This window comes from Oratosquilla oratoria, chromosome 36, assembly GCF_046742065.1.
Source record: "Oratosquilla oratoria isolate Oo_2021 chromosome 36, ASM4674206v1, whole genome shotgun sequence".
NCBI lineage: Eukaryota > Metazoa > Arthropoda > Malacostraca > Stomatopoda > Squillidae > Oratosquilla > Oratosquilla oratoria.
The window spans coordinates 45,584,396-45,602,894 of record NC_134812.1 but is presented as its reverse complement, the minus strand read 5'-3'; the positions used below and the strand labels follow the sequence as shown (position 1 = coordinate 45,602,894).

The 18,499-nt window shown below is 41.8% G+C and overlaps 1 protein-coding gene across 1 annotated transcript in view; it reads right to left on the bottom strand.

The window, feature by feature from the left end:
* LOC143019131 (uncharacterized) overlaps nucleotides 1–11,781 on the bottom strand; it is a 29,274-nt gene extending 17,493 nt beyond the window's left edge. Inside the window, exons 1-2 of the mRNA XM_076174826.1 lie at nucleotides 11,530–11,781; nucleotides 7,302–11,325 (exon numbers count right to left, since the gene is read on the bottom strand). Coding sequence (XP_076030941.1) covers nucleotides 7,302–11,325; nucleotides 11,530–11,781 — 4,276 coding nt within the window. The remainder of the gene's footprint in view (nucleotides 1–7,301; nucleotides 11,326–11,529) is intronic.
* Nucleotides 11,782–18,499: the final 6,718 nt, after the last annotated feature.

Below are 18,499 nucleotides of genomic sequence, written 5' to 3'. Positions count from 1 at the left end.
CAGACCCTAAAGTATCAACTGCACGCTACTGAGCATATTTTTACCGTGCAATAGAATGCAGTCAATACTCCAGACGGAGTGGGGAATAGGCAATTAGGGAGTGGTTATGTGTGAATTATATTTTGACGCAGCCCGAAGGGATTTTTTTTTCTCTTCTCTTTTTCTGCATACTAAGTGAAGTGGCCTTGCTGTGGATTTGCTGTGTCTCACTACATTGCTTCTGACCCAGGGCAGTTGACAGGATGCAGGGGTGACCCGTCATCCATGAGGAGCTAAGATGAGAGAGGGGAGAAGGGTGGTGGATGGGAGTGGAACGGGTGGGAATGAAATGGGTGGGAGTGGGTAGATGCCTTTTGACTTTGGCTACCTCCTTGGTAAGGGGGAAAAACTTTGGTATGAAAATAGATATACACTTTGTTGTTTTTTCTGTATTAGTTCGTGTAAGATGTGGTGTGTTAGGCTTCGTTCCCACCTCGAATTTCCAATGATCCGAGTTCAATCTTCCACGGCTACAGGTTCCAGCCACTTAACTCCTGTTCATACTAGTGGTTTGAACCGCGGCTATAAGTAAGTCAATGGAGGTGTTCACACACAACCGCGCAGATTTTCTTTGACTATGCGGCACCGCTGAAGTTTCCACGCGGTTCAAACCACTAGTGTGAACAGGGCCTTATCCTAGCTTTCCGTGCACAGAATACGGAAGTAACTGGCGGCTTTGGATGCAGTTAAGCGCCTTCTGAATTTGTTCCTTGGTTTTCTTAATCCCCTCGACACTGGGAAGGTGCGAGAGAGGTGATGTGAATAGCTTGGTGGGAACCAAGTTAAAGGGATAAGTAATGTTTAGTGCAGAGCGGTTAATGAGACCAATAGATTAGAGGAACACTAGTCATTACTGTGGAACCCTGTCGCATCACCAGAATATTCATGTCTCCATGAATATTTTCCGTGAAGTGGAAAGCAACTCTCATTGAGAGACAATTAAGTAGGCACCTGCCCTCCCCCCCAAAAAAAAAAGAAAGAAAAGAAAAAAATCGAACAATCAGGGCTCCCCCATGACAAAGAATTACAAAGGAGGAGCATACCAACAAGAGACCTTTTAGTCCATAACTAGGTCGAATATAAATAAACTATAATAATGACAAATAAAAAAAATAATATTAATAATGATAAATGAAACAAATAAATAGATAGGTAAAGTTAAATAATAAACAAACAGGTAAATAGTAAGTATTAATAAATGGACAAATAATAATAAGTAGTAATAAAATAAATAGTAATAAACAGACAAATAATAACAAATGAATAAACAAATAATATAAAATAAATAGCAGGCATTACAGCATCTTGCGTAGGTGTTTATTTAAGCGAATCTTAAAGCTTCAAACTAAACGGCATTGCACTGCCTTTGCATGAAGTTTATTCTATTCATTAGCTACACGGTTGGCGAAGTTGTTTCTACGGACTTCCAAATTAAATCCGTTTCCTGACAGTTTGAGACCAATATTTCTTATATGATTCTCATTCGGTGTGAAAACTTTTGTCACTTTTGATATTGTCAATTCCCTTTAGAATCTTAAGGACCTATATCAAGCACCTCTGAGTCTACGCTTTTTTAGGGAAACAGATTAATATGTTTTAGTCGATGTTCGATTTATTATTGATATTTAGAATCAGTTCTGTGGCTCGACTTTGTACTTGTTCCAATCTGTCAATGTCTGTAATGAGATTCAGTGACCATACGGAAACAGCATTTTCCAAATGTGGACGAACTAGCTTGTTAATGAGAGATGGACTTTTGAAGCCAAAAGATCGCGCAATCAGTCCTAGAATCTTATTTGCTTTCTCAGAGGCTGCAATACACTGCTTAGATGATTTGAGATCGTTACTGATCGGGGATCGAACCTGGATCTTTAGAATTACGAGGCGAGATGAAAACCTTGTTAAGGATAGCTGAGGGTCTCGAGGTCGATCCTCACTGCCACAAAAACGTCTGTCCTTAGGCAGGACAAAAATGAAAAAAGTGGGTCTTCATAATGACTGGAGTAAACTATGAAAATGCTTCTTAATTTTTCATTTTCCAGAAATGACTATATCTATCCATCCATCTACTTATCTATGTACCCAGAGGCTTCTTCCTTCATATAATGAAGGAAGCCAGCCAAAGAACGCCCCCACCTCCACCCATCCCATTCCATTTGTTTCCCTTTTTGTCCAAAAGAAAACCTTTTGATATTCTATTCTGACTAAAGCGAGATTATTTCATTTATATTAATGGAACTCGTGGATAGAAAAATAAAACACAAAAAGAAAAATAAACTCTTTCGAATGAATTACATTGAAAATCTATAGAGACAAATTGGGCAACTCTAAAGATTTTACAACAGTTGATAACAGATCACTTTATTTAGCTTAGGGGAATCCTGGGCAAAAGAGAGAGAGAGAGAAAGAGAGAGAGAGAGAAAGAGAGAGAGAGAGAGAGAGAGAGAGAGAGAGAGAGAGAGAGAGAGAGAGAGAGAGAGAGAGAGAGAGAGAGAGAGAGAGAGAGAGAGAGAGAGTGAGAGAGAGAGAGAGAGAAAGAGAGAGAGAGAGAGTGAGAAGAGAGGGAGAGAGAGAGTGAGAAGAGAGAGAGAGAAGAGAGAAAGAGAGAGAGAGAGAGAGAGAGAGAGAGAGAGAGAGAGAGAGAGAGAGAGAGAGAGAGAGAGAGAGAGAGAGAGAGAGAGAGAGAGAGAGAGAGAGAGAGAGAGAGAGAGAGAGAGAGAGAGAGAGAGAGAGAGAGAGAGAGGGGAGAGAGAGAGAGAGAGAGAGAGAGAGAGAGAGAGAGAGAGAGAGAGAGAGAGAGAGAGAGAGAGAGTGTGCGCGTGTGAAGGGGGATCCTCTTTTGATTGAACTGCTTCAGTTAGAACTGCTTCAGTTATCCCTTAACTGCTCAGTAAAATGCATTGGATACCTTTAAAGATTTTATTTTGGCTAATACTAACCAATTCTTTTCATCTTAGAAGAGTCCCCGGAAAAAAGAATATTAAAACAAAGAAACATTGATAACCTCGCAAGGTCATAAACTGGATGGGCTGAGGTCCCTCTAATGAGCAAACATGACAGAACTCAGGGAGGACAATGACCCACCAGGAGAAGCTAGGAACAGAAAGAGCGAGGCAAAACTGGCTTGAGAATACATCAGATACGAGGATGAAGACTGAAGCATGAGGACACAGCCCTGACTGTACTAATAGGCCAACACACACGAGAAGGAACCTCGTAGAACCACCTAAAGAAGTCAAGAACAAGAAGATAGAGTTAGAGTTGATTTACAAACGATTATACACGTGAAAATGACCCTTAGAAAATCATATAAAAAGTCCGGAAGTGGAGGCCAGTGCAAGAATTCGCCCACATATGCCTTCGAGCATGAAGGTGGCCTCAGAAAGGCCAGAAGTAGGAGAATGCAGCCAAGACAAAAGATAAAGAAAAAAAACCAGAGGGTTCCCTGATATAGTCTAGAAAGGCCAGAAGTAGGAGAATGCAGCCAAGAAGCCAAGACAAAAAAAAAAAAAAAAACGGAGAGCCCCCTGATATAGTTTAGAGTGGGATGGTAGACTCAAAGCAGCTAGCTTACTGTACATACGACAGCACACATAAACAAACAAAACATCTACTCCTATTTGTAGAATGACTTTGAAAGTTCTCGATTATGTTTACCATCCTCACATGAGCTGACTCAAAGTAAACCACGTCGCTCCATAGGGAGATATCAGGAAGATTGATTTAGATGGCCTGATAGTAGACAGAACGAAATGGTATCACTAGATACAGGGAAGGTATTACTGAGATAGGCTATATCCCCTTTGCAACCAAATACGTACTACGGATATGACATAAAGAACCTGGTGATAGATGAAAGAAAAAAAACACACCCTACAGGGAAGGGGTTAGGTCATAGTCTCTGAATTCACAGCTCGAAAAAGAAAAGAAAGACTCTCGAGTTAGATATGAAAGAACGTTTGCGCTGGAAAATAACGTTTCATGTTTTCCCAAACAAATATGCCAGGGCTCGTCGTGCCTCCAGGCCACCACTCCTTAGCCACCAGCCACCAGCCACCAGCCACCAGCCACCAGCCACCAGCCACCAGCCACCAGCCACCAGCCACCAGCCACCAGCCACCAGCCACCAGCCACCAGCCACCAGCCACCAGCCACCAGCCACCAGCCACCAGCCACCAACTTCCTGTCGCTCGCCACAAACCCCCAGCCAATGGCGACCTCAGCAGGCCGCTGGTCTTTTAGGATAAGCTTCACTAGGCTCCTGTTTGAGTACGGCCTCAGGATATCCTCTTCCCTCTCCCACTCTTTTCCTCCACCTCCTCCTCCTCTTCCTCCCCCTCCTCCTCCTCCTTCCCCGTGTTCTATTCTTCTTAGCTGGTTATATCTTCATTTTGTTTTCTTACCTCTCGTTTGTTCTTTTTTCCTTCATAACGCCCATCTTGCACCTTCTTTCCACCCTCCATTCTTTCCTTTCCACCCCCTTCTCTATTCATCTCAGTGACGAATGAAAATATATTCTTGTCCTTTCCAATTGGCATTTGTCATATCACTGAAACTGCTTCCAAGATATTTCGTTGATCGTTTTGACACATCCTTGGTAGTGATGGGCTACCAGACATTTCTGATGAGCCGATGGATAACGCTCCTTATCTAAATGATTGTAGCCATCTTGATTACATGATTAATCATCGACTGTTGTGCTTATTCTAGGAACAAAAGAATGGAGGAGACTGCAAGGGACCATAAGACCTACACTAGGCAGTTTCATGTCCCTTTGTACCTGTCATCCCTATCCATAAAGTTACCTAAACTTCTCTTAAAACAATCAAATGTTTCAGCTCTTATTACATGGCCGTGAAATCTATTCCAATCGCTAAGCACTCTGTTGGTAAACCAGTTCTTGCCACAAGAACTCATAAATACTGGCAAAGAACATCCATCCCGCACTCAAAAGATGATGTTTAACACCATTACTAAAGAGTAGATATCAACTTCAATATCTATTCTGGTTCCGCCAGATGATTTTTTTCAGTTGAGGAAAACCCCAATCTTTCTAATCTCAGAGACTTGTTGTAACCAGTTTCCTTCTTTTCCTATTTTCTACCACACTTTCCTAAGAACTAATCCTACCCTCTCTACTAATTCAATTCATTTCCCACACTTGATATAAATCCTCTGGCTTTATTGAAAAAAGATAGTAAAGTGTCTTCAGAACAAAGGAGTTGCTTGATATAACTTCAAACACTTCAACAGAGGTTTCCATACACTAGATAAACAAAATTTCCTAGTGTTAATTAGAACAAACTCCTCAAATATTGTCTTCGTTGCCCAAGGGATTAAGAGAAAGGCATCTAGATTCCTCAGCACGGGTCCTAGCTTCAACTCCATAAAATTGTCTTGCATTAGCCAGAACCAAATATATAAATAAAATAACTCGAGTGAAGAGGTCATATGTATTTCTCCCAATTTGTTAACTTGTCACTTTTCCGTGCATACCTCGGTTCTACACCCACATCAACCCCACTCCATTCCCTACCCCCCTAAACTACTCCTGTCTAACCCTTCCTTCCCTTCCCCACTCCATCCCCATCCATATTCCTTCCCATCAACTTCACCTACTCCTCCTCCTCCACCTACTCTTCCTCCTCGTCCTCCTCCTCCTTCTCCTCCTCCTCCTCGATCTATTCTACCTCCTCATCCTTCTCTTCAACTTCCTCTTCTTCCTCCTTGATCTCTTCGACCTACCTTTCCTCCTCTACCTCCTCCTCCTCCTCCTCCAACTCCTCCAACTCCTCCTGTTCCACCTCCTCGACCTCTTCTACCTCCTCCTCCTTAACCTCCTCCTCCTCCTCCTCATCCTCTACATCTTCGACGTACCCCTCCTTCCCCTCGACCTCGACCTCCTCCTCCTCCTCCACATGGTCTTCCTCCTCCTCCCCCTCCTCCTAGCACTGCTGGTTCCCTACTTTCCTCTGCCTGTGAGACAAACGAGGTCATTTGTTACGTCACGAGGCCGCTGAAGGCTGGCAGTTGGAGACTTAGCGATTATTGGCTGTTTTGGGGGATGGAGGGTGTTGCAGAGGGTATGTGTGGCGGGGGAGGGGGGAGGGGGAGGCTATTTGCTCGTCATAGTAACGCCCTGTCATAATTGGCCAGTCAGTCTAATCATTAAGTGTTAATAATCACTGGTTTCAAATGTACGAAGCAAACCTGAACTCTTTTGCTACCGAGCAGATGCCACGAAAGAAATAGTTTGGTGACAAGCAGAACAAAAGAAAGAGTGCAAACCGGTTCAAAGAGTTTAACTAAGGTTAAGGTTTTATACCGTCTTTTATGGTTAACGTTCAAATGATGTCAGTCTTTGAACTCCTGATATATCCAGGTGCCTCATTTGGCAAGACACTTTGAGAGAGAGAGAGAGAGAGAGAGAGAGAGAGAGAGAGAGAGAGAGAGAGAGAGAGAGAGAGAGAGAGAGAGAGAGAGAGAGAGAGAGAGAGAGAGAGAGAGAGAGAGAGAGAGAGAGAGAGAGAGAGAGAGAGAGAGAGAGAGAGAGAGAGAGAGAGAGAGAGAGAGAGAGAGAGAGAGAGAGAGAGAGAGAGAGAGAGAGAGAGAGAGAGAGAGAGAGAGAGAGAGAGAGAGAGAGAGAGAGAGAGTGTGTGTGTGTGTGTGTGTGTGTTGTTACGTACGTCAAGGTTAGTCTAAGGGGGGAACATACATAACATTTCGAAGGGAATGAATTTAAAGCATACAATAACATTTAACAATATTTATTACCAATTGACATTCCCAACAAATACAATTAAACTTAACATTAAATTAGACTTATCTTAAATTAACTTAACACTATTCAACTTGACCACTAGGAACTTGAACAAATTAAGAACTTGAGTACACAGAGAACTTGGTTCCTTCCGCAACGCCCTACGTTACCAGCACCGAAGGGATGATGAGTAGTCCGATATCGTCTCTCGTCCACCAACACCAGGTTAGAAGCGAGTGTATTCAGCTTACAGCTGAGACTGACTCATGGGGCGGTGAACCCTCATTTTATAGGAGAGAGTCGAAACCTCAGGTGCTTCGAGGGTTTGAAGCCGGCTCGATGAAACATGGTGCGACGTGGCGGGGTGTGATTCAGAAGTGTCGTAGTGGTTGTTAGGTGGTAATAGGTGGTTAGTAGAGGTATACCTTACACTCCCCCACCATTAAGACGCCGCCACATCGGGATGTAGAGGCGGTGAGTGAGAATAAGATGGTTTATATACGGCTCAGGGTATCGGCCAACACGTTTTGGGATCCGGTGATATGGTGGATGTCTATGTTAAATGGTTGAAGGAACAGAGACCACCGAAGCATCCTTTGGTTCGAAGTTTTGTTACGGTGTAGAAAGGTCAGAGGGTTGTGGTCGCTGTATATTTTGAGAGGTTTTATGCTAGGTTGAAGGTAGCACTCAAACTTCTTGATAGCAGCCACTATAGCCAGTAGCTCCTTCTCTACAGTAGAATAGTTGAGTTGATGGACGTCTAGTTTTGCAGAGAAGTAGGCCACTGGGTGAAGAGTGTCTGTGTTCTCCTGGAGAAGTACAGCTCCAATAGCGACATCACTAGCATCGGTGTGGAGAACGAAGGGTTTAGTGAAGTCTGGTGACCGTAGAACTGGATCCCTTGTAAGCATCGCCTTAAGATGTTCGAACGCGGCTTGACAATTTTGTGTCCACTTGTATGGAACAGAACCGCTGGTCAGCTTGGTGAGAGGAAGTGCAGCTTCGGCGAAGTTCGGGCAGAATCTCCGATAGTACTCTGCCATACCCAAAAACCTCATGAGCGCCTTCCGGGTAGCGGGAACAGGGTACTCCATGACAGCAGAGATGTTAGCAGTTTTGGGTCGAACGATGCCTTGCCCAACTTCATGTCCAAGATACGTCACTGTAGCCTTTCCAAAGCTGGTCTTGGAGAGTTTGACAGTCAGGTTGGCTTGGCATAATCTGGATAGCACAGCATCTACTTGTTGGAGGTGTTGTTGCCAGTCATGAGAAAAAATCAAGATGTCATCTAAATACACCCCCACACCCTTTAAGTCTTGCAATAGGTAGTTCATTGCCCTCTGAAAGGTGGCCGGACTATTCCTCATTCCGAAGGGCATGACATTATAATGATAGAGGCCAAATGGTGTTGTAAAAGCAGAGATCAATTTAGCCTCTTCTGTTAAAGGTATCTGATAGTAACCTTTCATTAGATCTATTTTAGTAATGTACTGGGCTGTTCCCACCTCGTCAATTAGGTCGTCAACGCGGGGTAATGGATATGCGTCAGGAACAGTTATAGAGTTGACTCTCCTATAGTCCGTACACAGGCGAAGTTGACCTCCTTCCTTCGGCACCAGCAGGCACGGCGAAGCCCAGGGGGATTGACTCGGGCTGGCCAATCCGTGGTCGAGCAGGAAGTTGACCTCACTCCTCATCTGCTCTCGCTTCTGGGGGTGGATTCTATAAGGATTGTGCCTAATAGGAGAAGATCCAGGTACAAGCTTCACGTCATGAGTGGCAATGTTGCAGATGCCGGACACATCTTTGAAGAGAGAGTCATATTTGTGAATGATTTCAGTTACATCATTGGCATGTTCATTCGTGAGATGACTAAGGTAGGGAACTAGGTTACCAAGTATATGCGAATTATCGGTAGGATGGGAGTCAATGTTCGGTAAAATCTTGTCAAAATTAATGTACATGGCATTATTAGGTGTATGAGACATAACATTAGGTACAGTATTCACCGCTAACACTTGTTTCTCATAGTCTAGTAGTGGGCTAGTGGTCTTATATGGTTTAATTAGGTTCACATGAATATGTTGGGTAGCCTTGCGACGGTCGGGTGTTGAAATTACATAGTTAGAATCTGATAGTTTCTTAGAAATTTTGTATGGTCCATGATATTTAGCGCTAAGAGGTGAACCAGAGATAGGGATGTATGCCAGGACTAAGTCCCCCTCTTTGAACTCTCTGACCAAGGCTTTTGAGTCAAAGTTAGTCTTCATTACAGACTGGGCATGAGCTAGGTTAGTTTTGGCAAAAGAACGAACTTTATCCAAGTTAGATTTAAGAGAGGTAATGTAATTGTTTACCGTGACTAACTTTGTAGAAGGTAAGGAGATCAAATGATCTTTGATGACCTTGAGGGGTCCTCTTACCTTGCGTCCAAAGAGCAACTCAAAAGGTGAGACCCCTAGGGATTCTGATGGTGTTTCCCTTATGGCAAATAGAAGAAATTGCAGGCCCTCATCCCAATCTCTGTCTTCCTCACAGCAGAACTTCCTAATCATAGATTTCATAGTCTGATGAAAACGTTCCAAGGCCCCCTGCGACTGAGGATGGTAAGCTGTTGATAGAGTTTGTTTAATACCGAGCAGCTTTAGAACTTCTGCAAATAGAACACTGGTAAAATTGCTACCTCTGTCTGATTGGATTTCTTCCGGGATTCCAAAGGTCGTGAACAAGTTAGTGAGTGTATTAGCAACAGTTTTAGCAGAGATATTCTTAAGAGGAAAAGCATCAGGGTATCTTGTAGTTGGGCAAAGTGTGGTGAGAATGTATTGGTTGCCTTTCTTTGTCTTTGGGAGAGGTCCAACAATGTCTATAATTAATTTACTGAAAGGCTCAAAAGGTACTTTAATAGGCTGCAATGGATATGGTGGTATAGTTTCATTAGGTTTCCCAACAATCTGGCATGGGTGGCAATTCTTAACAAATTCAGCTACATCTTTTTTCATGCCAGGCCAATAAAACTCATTCAGAAGGCGAAGATATGTCTTCCTTATTCCTAAATGACCTGAGAGACCTTGGTGAGCTACTTCCATTATAGGAGTTCTCAAGCTGGTGGGTAATACAATTTGGTGACATTCTGCCCAGGTGTCATCATCTGATAATTGCGGTGGTCTGTAAAGTCTCATGAGGATGTTATCATGATAGTAGAATGATGGAGGATGTAGAATATCTTCCTTGGGAACTACTTTAGAGTGTAAGGGAGTTAGAGTAGTGTCATTCTGTTGTGCTTCTAATAAACTCTGTTCAGTGAATATTTGTGGAATAGCACTTGGAGGAGGAAGGGGTGAATGTGTAGGTGTGTCTTTTAATTTTTGGGATCGGGTTACCGCACAACTAGGGAACAAATTTGGCTGTTCTCGCTCTAACTCATCAGTAGGGTTATGCGTTAAGGGAGTGTCACTCAAAATGATAGGAGCAGGAGTTTGTACAAGTCCACCAGCTATGTCATTACCAAGAAGTAAACTACAGTCTGGGATAGGAAGGGAAGGTTGTTCGCTCACCGCCACCGTTACAGGTCCCTGAACAATGCCGCAGCTGAGGTGCACCCGAGCTAGTCTCAAAGGAAACTGGCTGTTAAAGTCATGGAGGTACACACTTTCGCAGGTATAAGTGCTGTCTATACCAGGAACAGATGACTTTAGTATAACCGTCTGGGCAGCAGCTGTATCTCTCACGATACGAATGGGGTGCACCTCGCCACCATCCTCCAGAGACACGGCACCAAGTGAACGGAAAGGCTGAAAGATATCGGCAGTTTTACTGGTTGGCACAGACAGAATTGCAGCTACAGGTTTGCTGGGAGCAGTAGTTTGTGACACTTTACATTTAGGGTCTGGGCATTGTTTTATGTGGTGTCCACGTCTTTTACAAAATGAGCAGGTTAGATTTGTTTTTAAATTACTCTGATCTACCAGCTCACCATCCTTAAACCCACTATTAGACTTTACATTATGCTGGAGCACTCTCCTCTCCCTGGTGGGCGAACGATGGACCAGGGAAAACACACCAGACAACTGTGCGGCCTTAATCAGGTCATTTTCTCCCCTATCGATGAGGTGCATTTTGATAGAGTAGGGAATCTTTCTTATAAATTCCTCTAATGCTATAACATTAACAAGTTCATCAAAAGTATTAACACTGGCTGACTTTAACCACCTCTTAAGACCCCTTAATTTCTCAGAGGCAAATTCATGGTAAGTTTGATACTGAAGTTTATTAAGTGACCTAAATGCTTGTCTGTATCCTTCTGTACTGATTGAGTACGAAGCTAGAATTGCTACTTTAACCTCGTCATAATTAGTGTTATCGTCCACATTATTACATACTTTAAGTGCTTTATCAGACAGCTTAGGTTTAATAAGCCAAACCCAGTCAGGTTTAGGAATTTCAAAGTGTAGAGCTGTGGATTCAAATTCCCTAAAGAAAGACTCAGGATCACTATCAGGAAATGTAGGCATAAGCTTGACATACTTCAGCAAATCAGTCTTAGTTTTAGGAGAGTTGGCATTGTTTTGAATGTCTAATTGCTTAAGTTGAAGTTCATGAGCCCTTTCCTTTTCTCTTTCTTCTCTCTCCTTTTCTCTTTCTTCTCTCTCCTTTTCTCTTTCTTCTCTCTCCTTTTCTCTTTCTTCTCTGTCATAGTCTATTTGCATTTGTTGAGACATTAGCTTCACTTTCTCTAGTTCAAGTAATAGATTAGGATCTGAAGTCTGTAACGAACGTGAAGCTTCGAGGACATCTTTATCCCCTAAGTGAGCTAGAATTAGAGCACATAGCTCATCTTTCCTTAAGTCAGGTTTGAAAGAGATATTGAAGGTCTTTGCTATATACTTTAAATCGTCCTTACAAATATTAGTCTCTTTGAATTCTTGGATCTCTGGGTTACCCACAAACTCAGTCGCTTTGAAATCACTCTGCTTAGCCATGGTTTAAATTTAAAAGATTCCGTACTCATATATATATATATATAAGTGAAACCTGCTTAGAGCCTGGCAAGTTAACTCGAGAATAAGCTAAAGGCCTTACAGGTATCATGAAGTTTATCACCTGGCATAAACTTAAGTGGCAAGACCGAATTAGGTTCTTGCAAGGTACGTTCTACTCGTAACAAGCCAAAAGGAAACAGGGGGACAGCAGCCCACACTACTGTAAAACAAGGGCCCTATTCATAGGTATACTCTGTAGTTTAAGTAAAAGGTAGAGTATTTGGGTTGGTCAAGTTACAGCGACGTAATCGTGCATAAAGTAAATTAACATAAGTTATAGTAAGCAAGGAAAAGGAGTCACAATTGCAAGCTGTATGTGGGAGAACACCACTTCTGTCGGTAAGAACAATACATAGAACAACCTACTGTACTAACTACCCCTATTTGGCCATTTATAGAGAATTTAAAGCAGGTACAAGCAGGATTCACAATAAATGCACACAAGGTATAGAGACGTTGCGGAGAGAAGTCAAGTTCCAGGTGAAAATATTTTTCAATTTCAAGTTAAATACAATTATTAAACTATTAGAGAGAATCAGAGTGATTACGATGACTTATTACGATCAACGAGTCAGATCCCGGACGTGCCCCCACAAATGTTACGTACGTCAAGGTTAGTCTAAGGGGGGAACATACATAACATTTCGAAGGGAATGAATTTAAAGCATACAATAACATTTAACAATATTTATTACCAACTGACATTCCCAACAAATACAATTAAACTTAACATTGAATTAGACTTATCTTAAATTAACTTAACACTATTCAACTTGACCACTAGGAACTTGAACAAATTAAGAACTTGAGTACACAGAGAACTTGGTTCCTTCCGCAACGCCCTACGTTACCAGCACCGAAGGGATGATGAGTAGTCCGATATCGTCTCTCGTCCACCAACACCAGGTTAGAAGCGAGTGTATTCAGCTTACAGCTGAGACTGACTCATGGGGCGGTGAACCCTCATTTTATAGGAGAGAGTCGAAACCTCAGGTGCTTCGAGGGTTTGAAGCCGGCTCGATGAAACATGGTGCGACGTGGCGGGGTGTGATTCAGAAGTGTCGTAGTGGTTGTTAGGTGGTAATAGGTGGTTAGTAGAGGTATACCTTACAGTGTGTGTGTGTGTGTGTGTGTGTGTGTGTGTGTGTGCGTGCGTGCGTGCGTGCGTGTGTGTGTGTGTGTGTGTGTGTGTGTGTGTGTGTGTGTGTGTGTGTGTGTGTGTGTGTGTGTGTGTGTGATTCACCTTGGTCTTTGGATCACGTGTTGGACTCGTGATCGACAGCTATTTCCCTCCCGGAAGAGAGCTCAGAGCTCGTATGACCGATCTATGGGTAATGCTTTGACCTTACACGCACACCCACACCCAACTCCCCGCTCACGAGAGTTGGAGTAACGACTCGAAGCGCAGCGATACTGAAATTATTTTCAGCCCTGGGCAGGATTCGAACCCGGACCGCCGTAGTGACAGTTTGGGACTCTACCAACCGCGCCACCGAGTCGTGTGTGTGTGTGTGTGTGTGTGTGTGTATGTGTGTGTGTTGTGTTTGTCTACGTGTGTCTCTGTATGTGTGTGTTTTGTATTTACCTAGTTGTATTATACGGGAAGGGAGCTATGCTCGTGGTGACCCGTCTTTGTATCTCTCAGCATCAAGTTTTTTCTTAAAATCTTGAATAGTGTTTGAGCATACTGTTTCTTTGTCCAATTTGTTCCAAGTATCTATCACTCTGTGTGGGAAGCTATCTTTTTCAAATCTCTTCTGTAATTATTTTTTTGTTTTTTGTTTTTTGTTTTTCGTGTCCTCTTGTTTTTCCATTGTCCCATTTCAATAAGTCATTCTTATCTAAGATTTCCGTTACCTTTATAATTCTATAAATAGTAAGTCTCCTCTTTCCCTTTGTTCCAGAGTTGGTAATTCTAATTTGGACAGTCTTTGCTCATATGTCATTTTGGAAAGAGCTGATGCTAGTTTTGTTGTTGCTCTTTGTATTCTTTCTAACTTCTTTATATTCTTTTTGGTACTGGTTGTCCTTAGTGCTGCTGCGTACCCGAGTTTTGGTCTCATTAGTGTAGTTATTACTTTTATCATTTCCTCGTCCAAATAGGCAAAAGCCACTTTTATTGACCTCAACGGATTATAGGTTTCTCTGACTATTTTATCAATATGCTTATCCGGTGTCATGTCTTTGCTGATCATTACTCCAAAGTCTTTTTCCGAGTTTACTTTTTTGACCGCTCCTTCACTAATTTTATAATCTCTCGATATTCTGTTTTTACTTTTTCCAAATTCCATAATACTACATTTCTTGATATTGAATTTTACTTCCCACTTTTGAATCCATTTCCAGATCTCGTCCAAGTCTTGTTGTAATGAGTTGCAATCCTCCTCCGTTTTTACTTTCTTTAGTATTTTTTCGTCGTCTGCAAAGAAACTCATATAACACTCTACTTCTTCGTTCATGTCATCTATGTATATAGCAAACATGATCGGCGCCAGCACTGATCCCTGCGGGACACCACTGTTCATTTCTTCCCAATTTGAGAATTTGTCTCTAATTACTACTCTCATTTTTCTCCCAGTCAGGAAGTCTTTCATCCATTCCAATAGTTCTCCTTTGATGCCACCTATTGATTCTATCTTCCTTATTAGTTCCTTGTGTGGTACCTTATCAAATGCCTTTTGTAGGTCAAGAAAGGCACACCCTGCCAACCATCTCTCTCTTGTATTATGTCTATTAATCTTGAGTAGAAGCAGATCAAGTCTGTTGTACATGATCTTCCTTGTCTGAATCCAAATTGAATTGGATTCAGTATAGTTTTTCTTCCAAATGTTTAACCCATCTATTTTTGACGACCTTTTTGCAATTTTTTGCTACTGTGCTTGTCAGGGAGACCAGTCTGTAATTAGATGGGTCTTCCTTGTTTCCTCCCTTATAAATTGGTACAATGTTTGCCTTCTTCCAGTCCTGTGGCACTTTTCCTTCTCGAAGTGAGAATTTAATTATATTGTATATTTTGTCTGTTAATTCTTTCATGCATTCTTTCAGTATCCAATTTGCAATTCCGTCTGGACTATGTGATTTTCTGACGTCAAGGGTTTTGATTTGGTAGCTGATTTCCTTCTGTGTTACAATTATTTCTTTCATTGAGGGGGATCTCTCTCTCTCTATTTCCTTATCCACTGAGTCATTGTGTATTCAATGGTCATGTCGAGCAGAACATTGCCCCAGAGTTCCTCTCCACCCTTCACTGTCATTTTATCCCAACATATTTCTTTTTAATTAAAGTCACCCATAATTACTGTGTTTTCTCTGTCCTTCAGTATATTAGTTAATTCATATTTTGTATCTTCTAATATTTTGGAATGATCACTTTCTGTTCAGGACTGTGTTTTGGGGGGCACATATACCACTACAAATTTTCTCACTTCAGCTTGTAGCATTATTTTTTTCCTTCAATTATTTTTGTTACATTTAAATCTTTATTAGTCAAAATTAATACTCCACCACCCTGTTTATCCTTTCTGTTCTTTGTCCAGCAGTTGTATAAACCTTGTCCCACAGTGTTGGGTGGTGGAGTACACTTTAATTTAGTTTCCACTATTCGCACTATGTTTGGTTTTTCTAAGGCCAGGTAATCATTTAATTCATTCATTCCTGAAGTTATTCCATCTATATTGGTATAAGCTATTTTTAATTTCATTTCTCCTCGTCTTTTTCTGTCTTTGTTTCCTTTTGCCTTATATACCTTTTTTTCAGCCTCAGGTCCACCACTCTTCCCAAAAAATCGTTTTTTTTCAGTTTCAGTTCTCTTTTCGTTTTTTTTTCATTCGCTTCGTTTCTAAGTGTGTATGTGTGTGTGTGTGTGTGTGTGTGTGTGTGTGTGTGTGTGTGTGTGTGTTTACGTATACGGGAAATCGGTGTTTCATGTATCTACTGTGTATATGAAATTCTGTCATGTCCGTCACACCTTCGTCAGAGAAAATTGTACATTGCTGGGGTTGACTAAGTTTACTTTGTGACTTGTACATCATGTTTCTGTTTTTCTACGATCTTCCTCGTTACTTATTGCACGAGGATTGCCAAAGCTCTCTTACCTTTTAGCAAATAGCATCCAAAATCAAGGACTGATATTTCTTACTTGTTTCCTTTATTCTAACAAGAGATTTCATCTATCAGATGTAATTATTGTCACAATCTCACAGGCCCGTAAAATGGGCTACTATTTCCAGTGAAAATTGTAAATGTTACTCTTGGTGTGCAGAAGCTCTCTGACTTGCCGAATGAAATAGTGATAGGCTTTAGTAGTTGAGCCATAACTCAAAACTGGAAACGATCTATCTTTCAAGGGAGGGGGACCCCGGGCTGTGTTTTATTTGATACTTAAAAAAAAGGGTAGTAATTTAACAGCTGAATGTAATTGCCTCTCGAGAGGTAGGGGAAACGCGTAAAAACTGAATAATCAGTTTAAGTTAACCCTTTAACTTACCATGTTGTTACTATTTCTAAATCTCGCCAGACAACTTTATCAACCTATGAGACTATCTTCTTTACAGCAATTAATTATAATCAAGTCTGAGTTTATTCTCTGCCCGTGAAATGGTGAGATCGATGTTAAGAAAGGGTGAAAACGGACGGTCATATTATTGCGCGACATTTGTTGAGTTTTAATAAAGAGAAGACTCCGGAGACGTGAGAAATTGGGACATTTGTTTGGCCCCTAGAGGAACCCTACTTCGTGAACCGGGAGTTCGACAACCCCTGCCATAGCTATCTATCTATATGACAAGGGATTCTTTCCCATTATAAAGAATGTAGCTAAGCCAAAGGCACACACCATCATAACCCATTCCAATCCTGTCCACCACCCTTGTTTCCTTCTCATCTTAGCTCCTTTTTCCTGCCTACTGCCCAGATCGGACGAAATGTAGCAAGAAACAGGATGGCCTCTTCGCTTACACGGCGGATCTCCCATCTCTGCTCCCTCATGCGGAAAATAGAGAAGACGGGGAGAAGTCCCTTCGGGCTACGTCAATATATCTTCTATGCTCAGCCATTTCCCACTCACCCCTTGTAGATCATGAAAAGTGCCATATAAAGACAAAGTGCTTATTGGTACAAGGTTTCGTTCATGTGAACGTTATCAAATACAGTAAATTGATAAAGCTCGAGAGTAATAACCTTAATTCATTTCTTATCGGATTATATCTATTTTTATTCTGGATATTTTAATCTTCTTGCCATTTTAGTACGGGATAGTATCATTTCCTTTGTTCTCGTGAAAAATATTTCAGATATGATGGAGAAAGATGGAGAAAGAGGAAAGGGACAAAAGGTATGATGGAGATAGATGGAGAAAGAGGAAAGGGACAAAAAGGTAGGGAGGTGCTTAGAGTGAACTCCTTATATGAAAATGAAAAGAAGAAGGAGTACAAGAAGAAGCTGAAGGAGGAGTGGGAGGGAGTGAATGACAGAGTAGAGCTAGGTGTGGTTGAAGGAGGGAGTTACAAAGTGTGCAAGGATGGTGTGTGGAACAATAAGGAGAGGAGGAAATAGAAGGAATGGTAGTGAATGGTGGGATGAGGAAACAAAGAAGGTTGTAGAAGAGAAGAAGCGAGCTTTCACAGATTGGTTACAAAATAGGACGAGGGAGTCATATAAGAGGTACAAAGAAAGAAAAAAAAAAGAGAAGTAAAGCAAAAGGTAAAGGAGGCAAAGAGGAGAGCAGATGTGAAATGGGGTAAGAGTATGACAGAAAATTTTGAAAGTAATAAAAAGATTTTTTGGAAAGAAATTAAGAGAGGAAGAGCAGGCGAATCAAGTAGAGAAGAAAAGGTAAAAGGTGCAGATGGAGAGATGATAATGGAAGAGAAGGCAGTAAGGGGAAGATGGTCAGAATATTTTAGGGAGTTACTAAATGTGAAGGAGGATAGGGAGGGAAAGATAGCTGCAGTGGGAAGTGCTAAGAAAATGACCGTGATGAATGAGGAAAATGGAGGAGAAATAAGGAAGGATGAAGTGAAGGCAGTTGTTAAAATGATGAAAGCAGGTAAGGCACCTGGTCTGGATGGATGCCATGCAGAATGTCTAAAGAAAGGAGGTACAATGATGGTGGACTGGCTGGTGAGGTTATTTAATGTTTGCTGGAGAGAGGGTAGAATACCGGAGGACTAGAGGAGTGGCTGTATAGTTCCACCTTACAAGGGGAAAGGGGACAAGTGTGAATGTAGTAGTTTCAGAGGGATTAGCTTGTTAAGTGTAGTTGGGAAGGCTTATGGGAGGATCTTGATTGAGAGGATTAGGAGAGGAACAGAGGGAGTAATTGGTGAGGAACAGTGTGGATTTAGGACGGGTAGAGGTTGTGTAGATCAGATCTTTGTGGTAAGACAGATATGTGAGAAAGCTATAGGAAAGGGGAAGGATGTTTTTTGGGGCTTTTATGGATCTGGGAAAGGCTTACGATAGGGTAGACAGAAAGGCACTGTGGGAGGTTATGCAGATATACGGGATAGGAGGTAAGCTTCTAGGAGCTGTCAAGAGTTTTTATGAGAGTAGTAGAGCTTGTGTCAGGATTAGAAATGGAGAGAGTGGTTCGAGGTGAAGGTGGGACTTCGTCAAGGATGCGTTATGTAACCCTGGCTGTTCAACTTATACATGGATG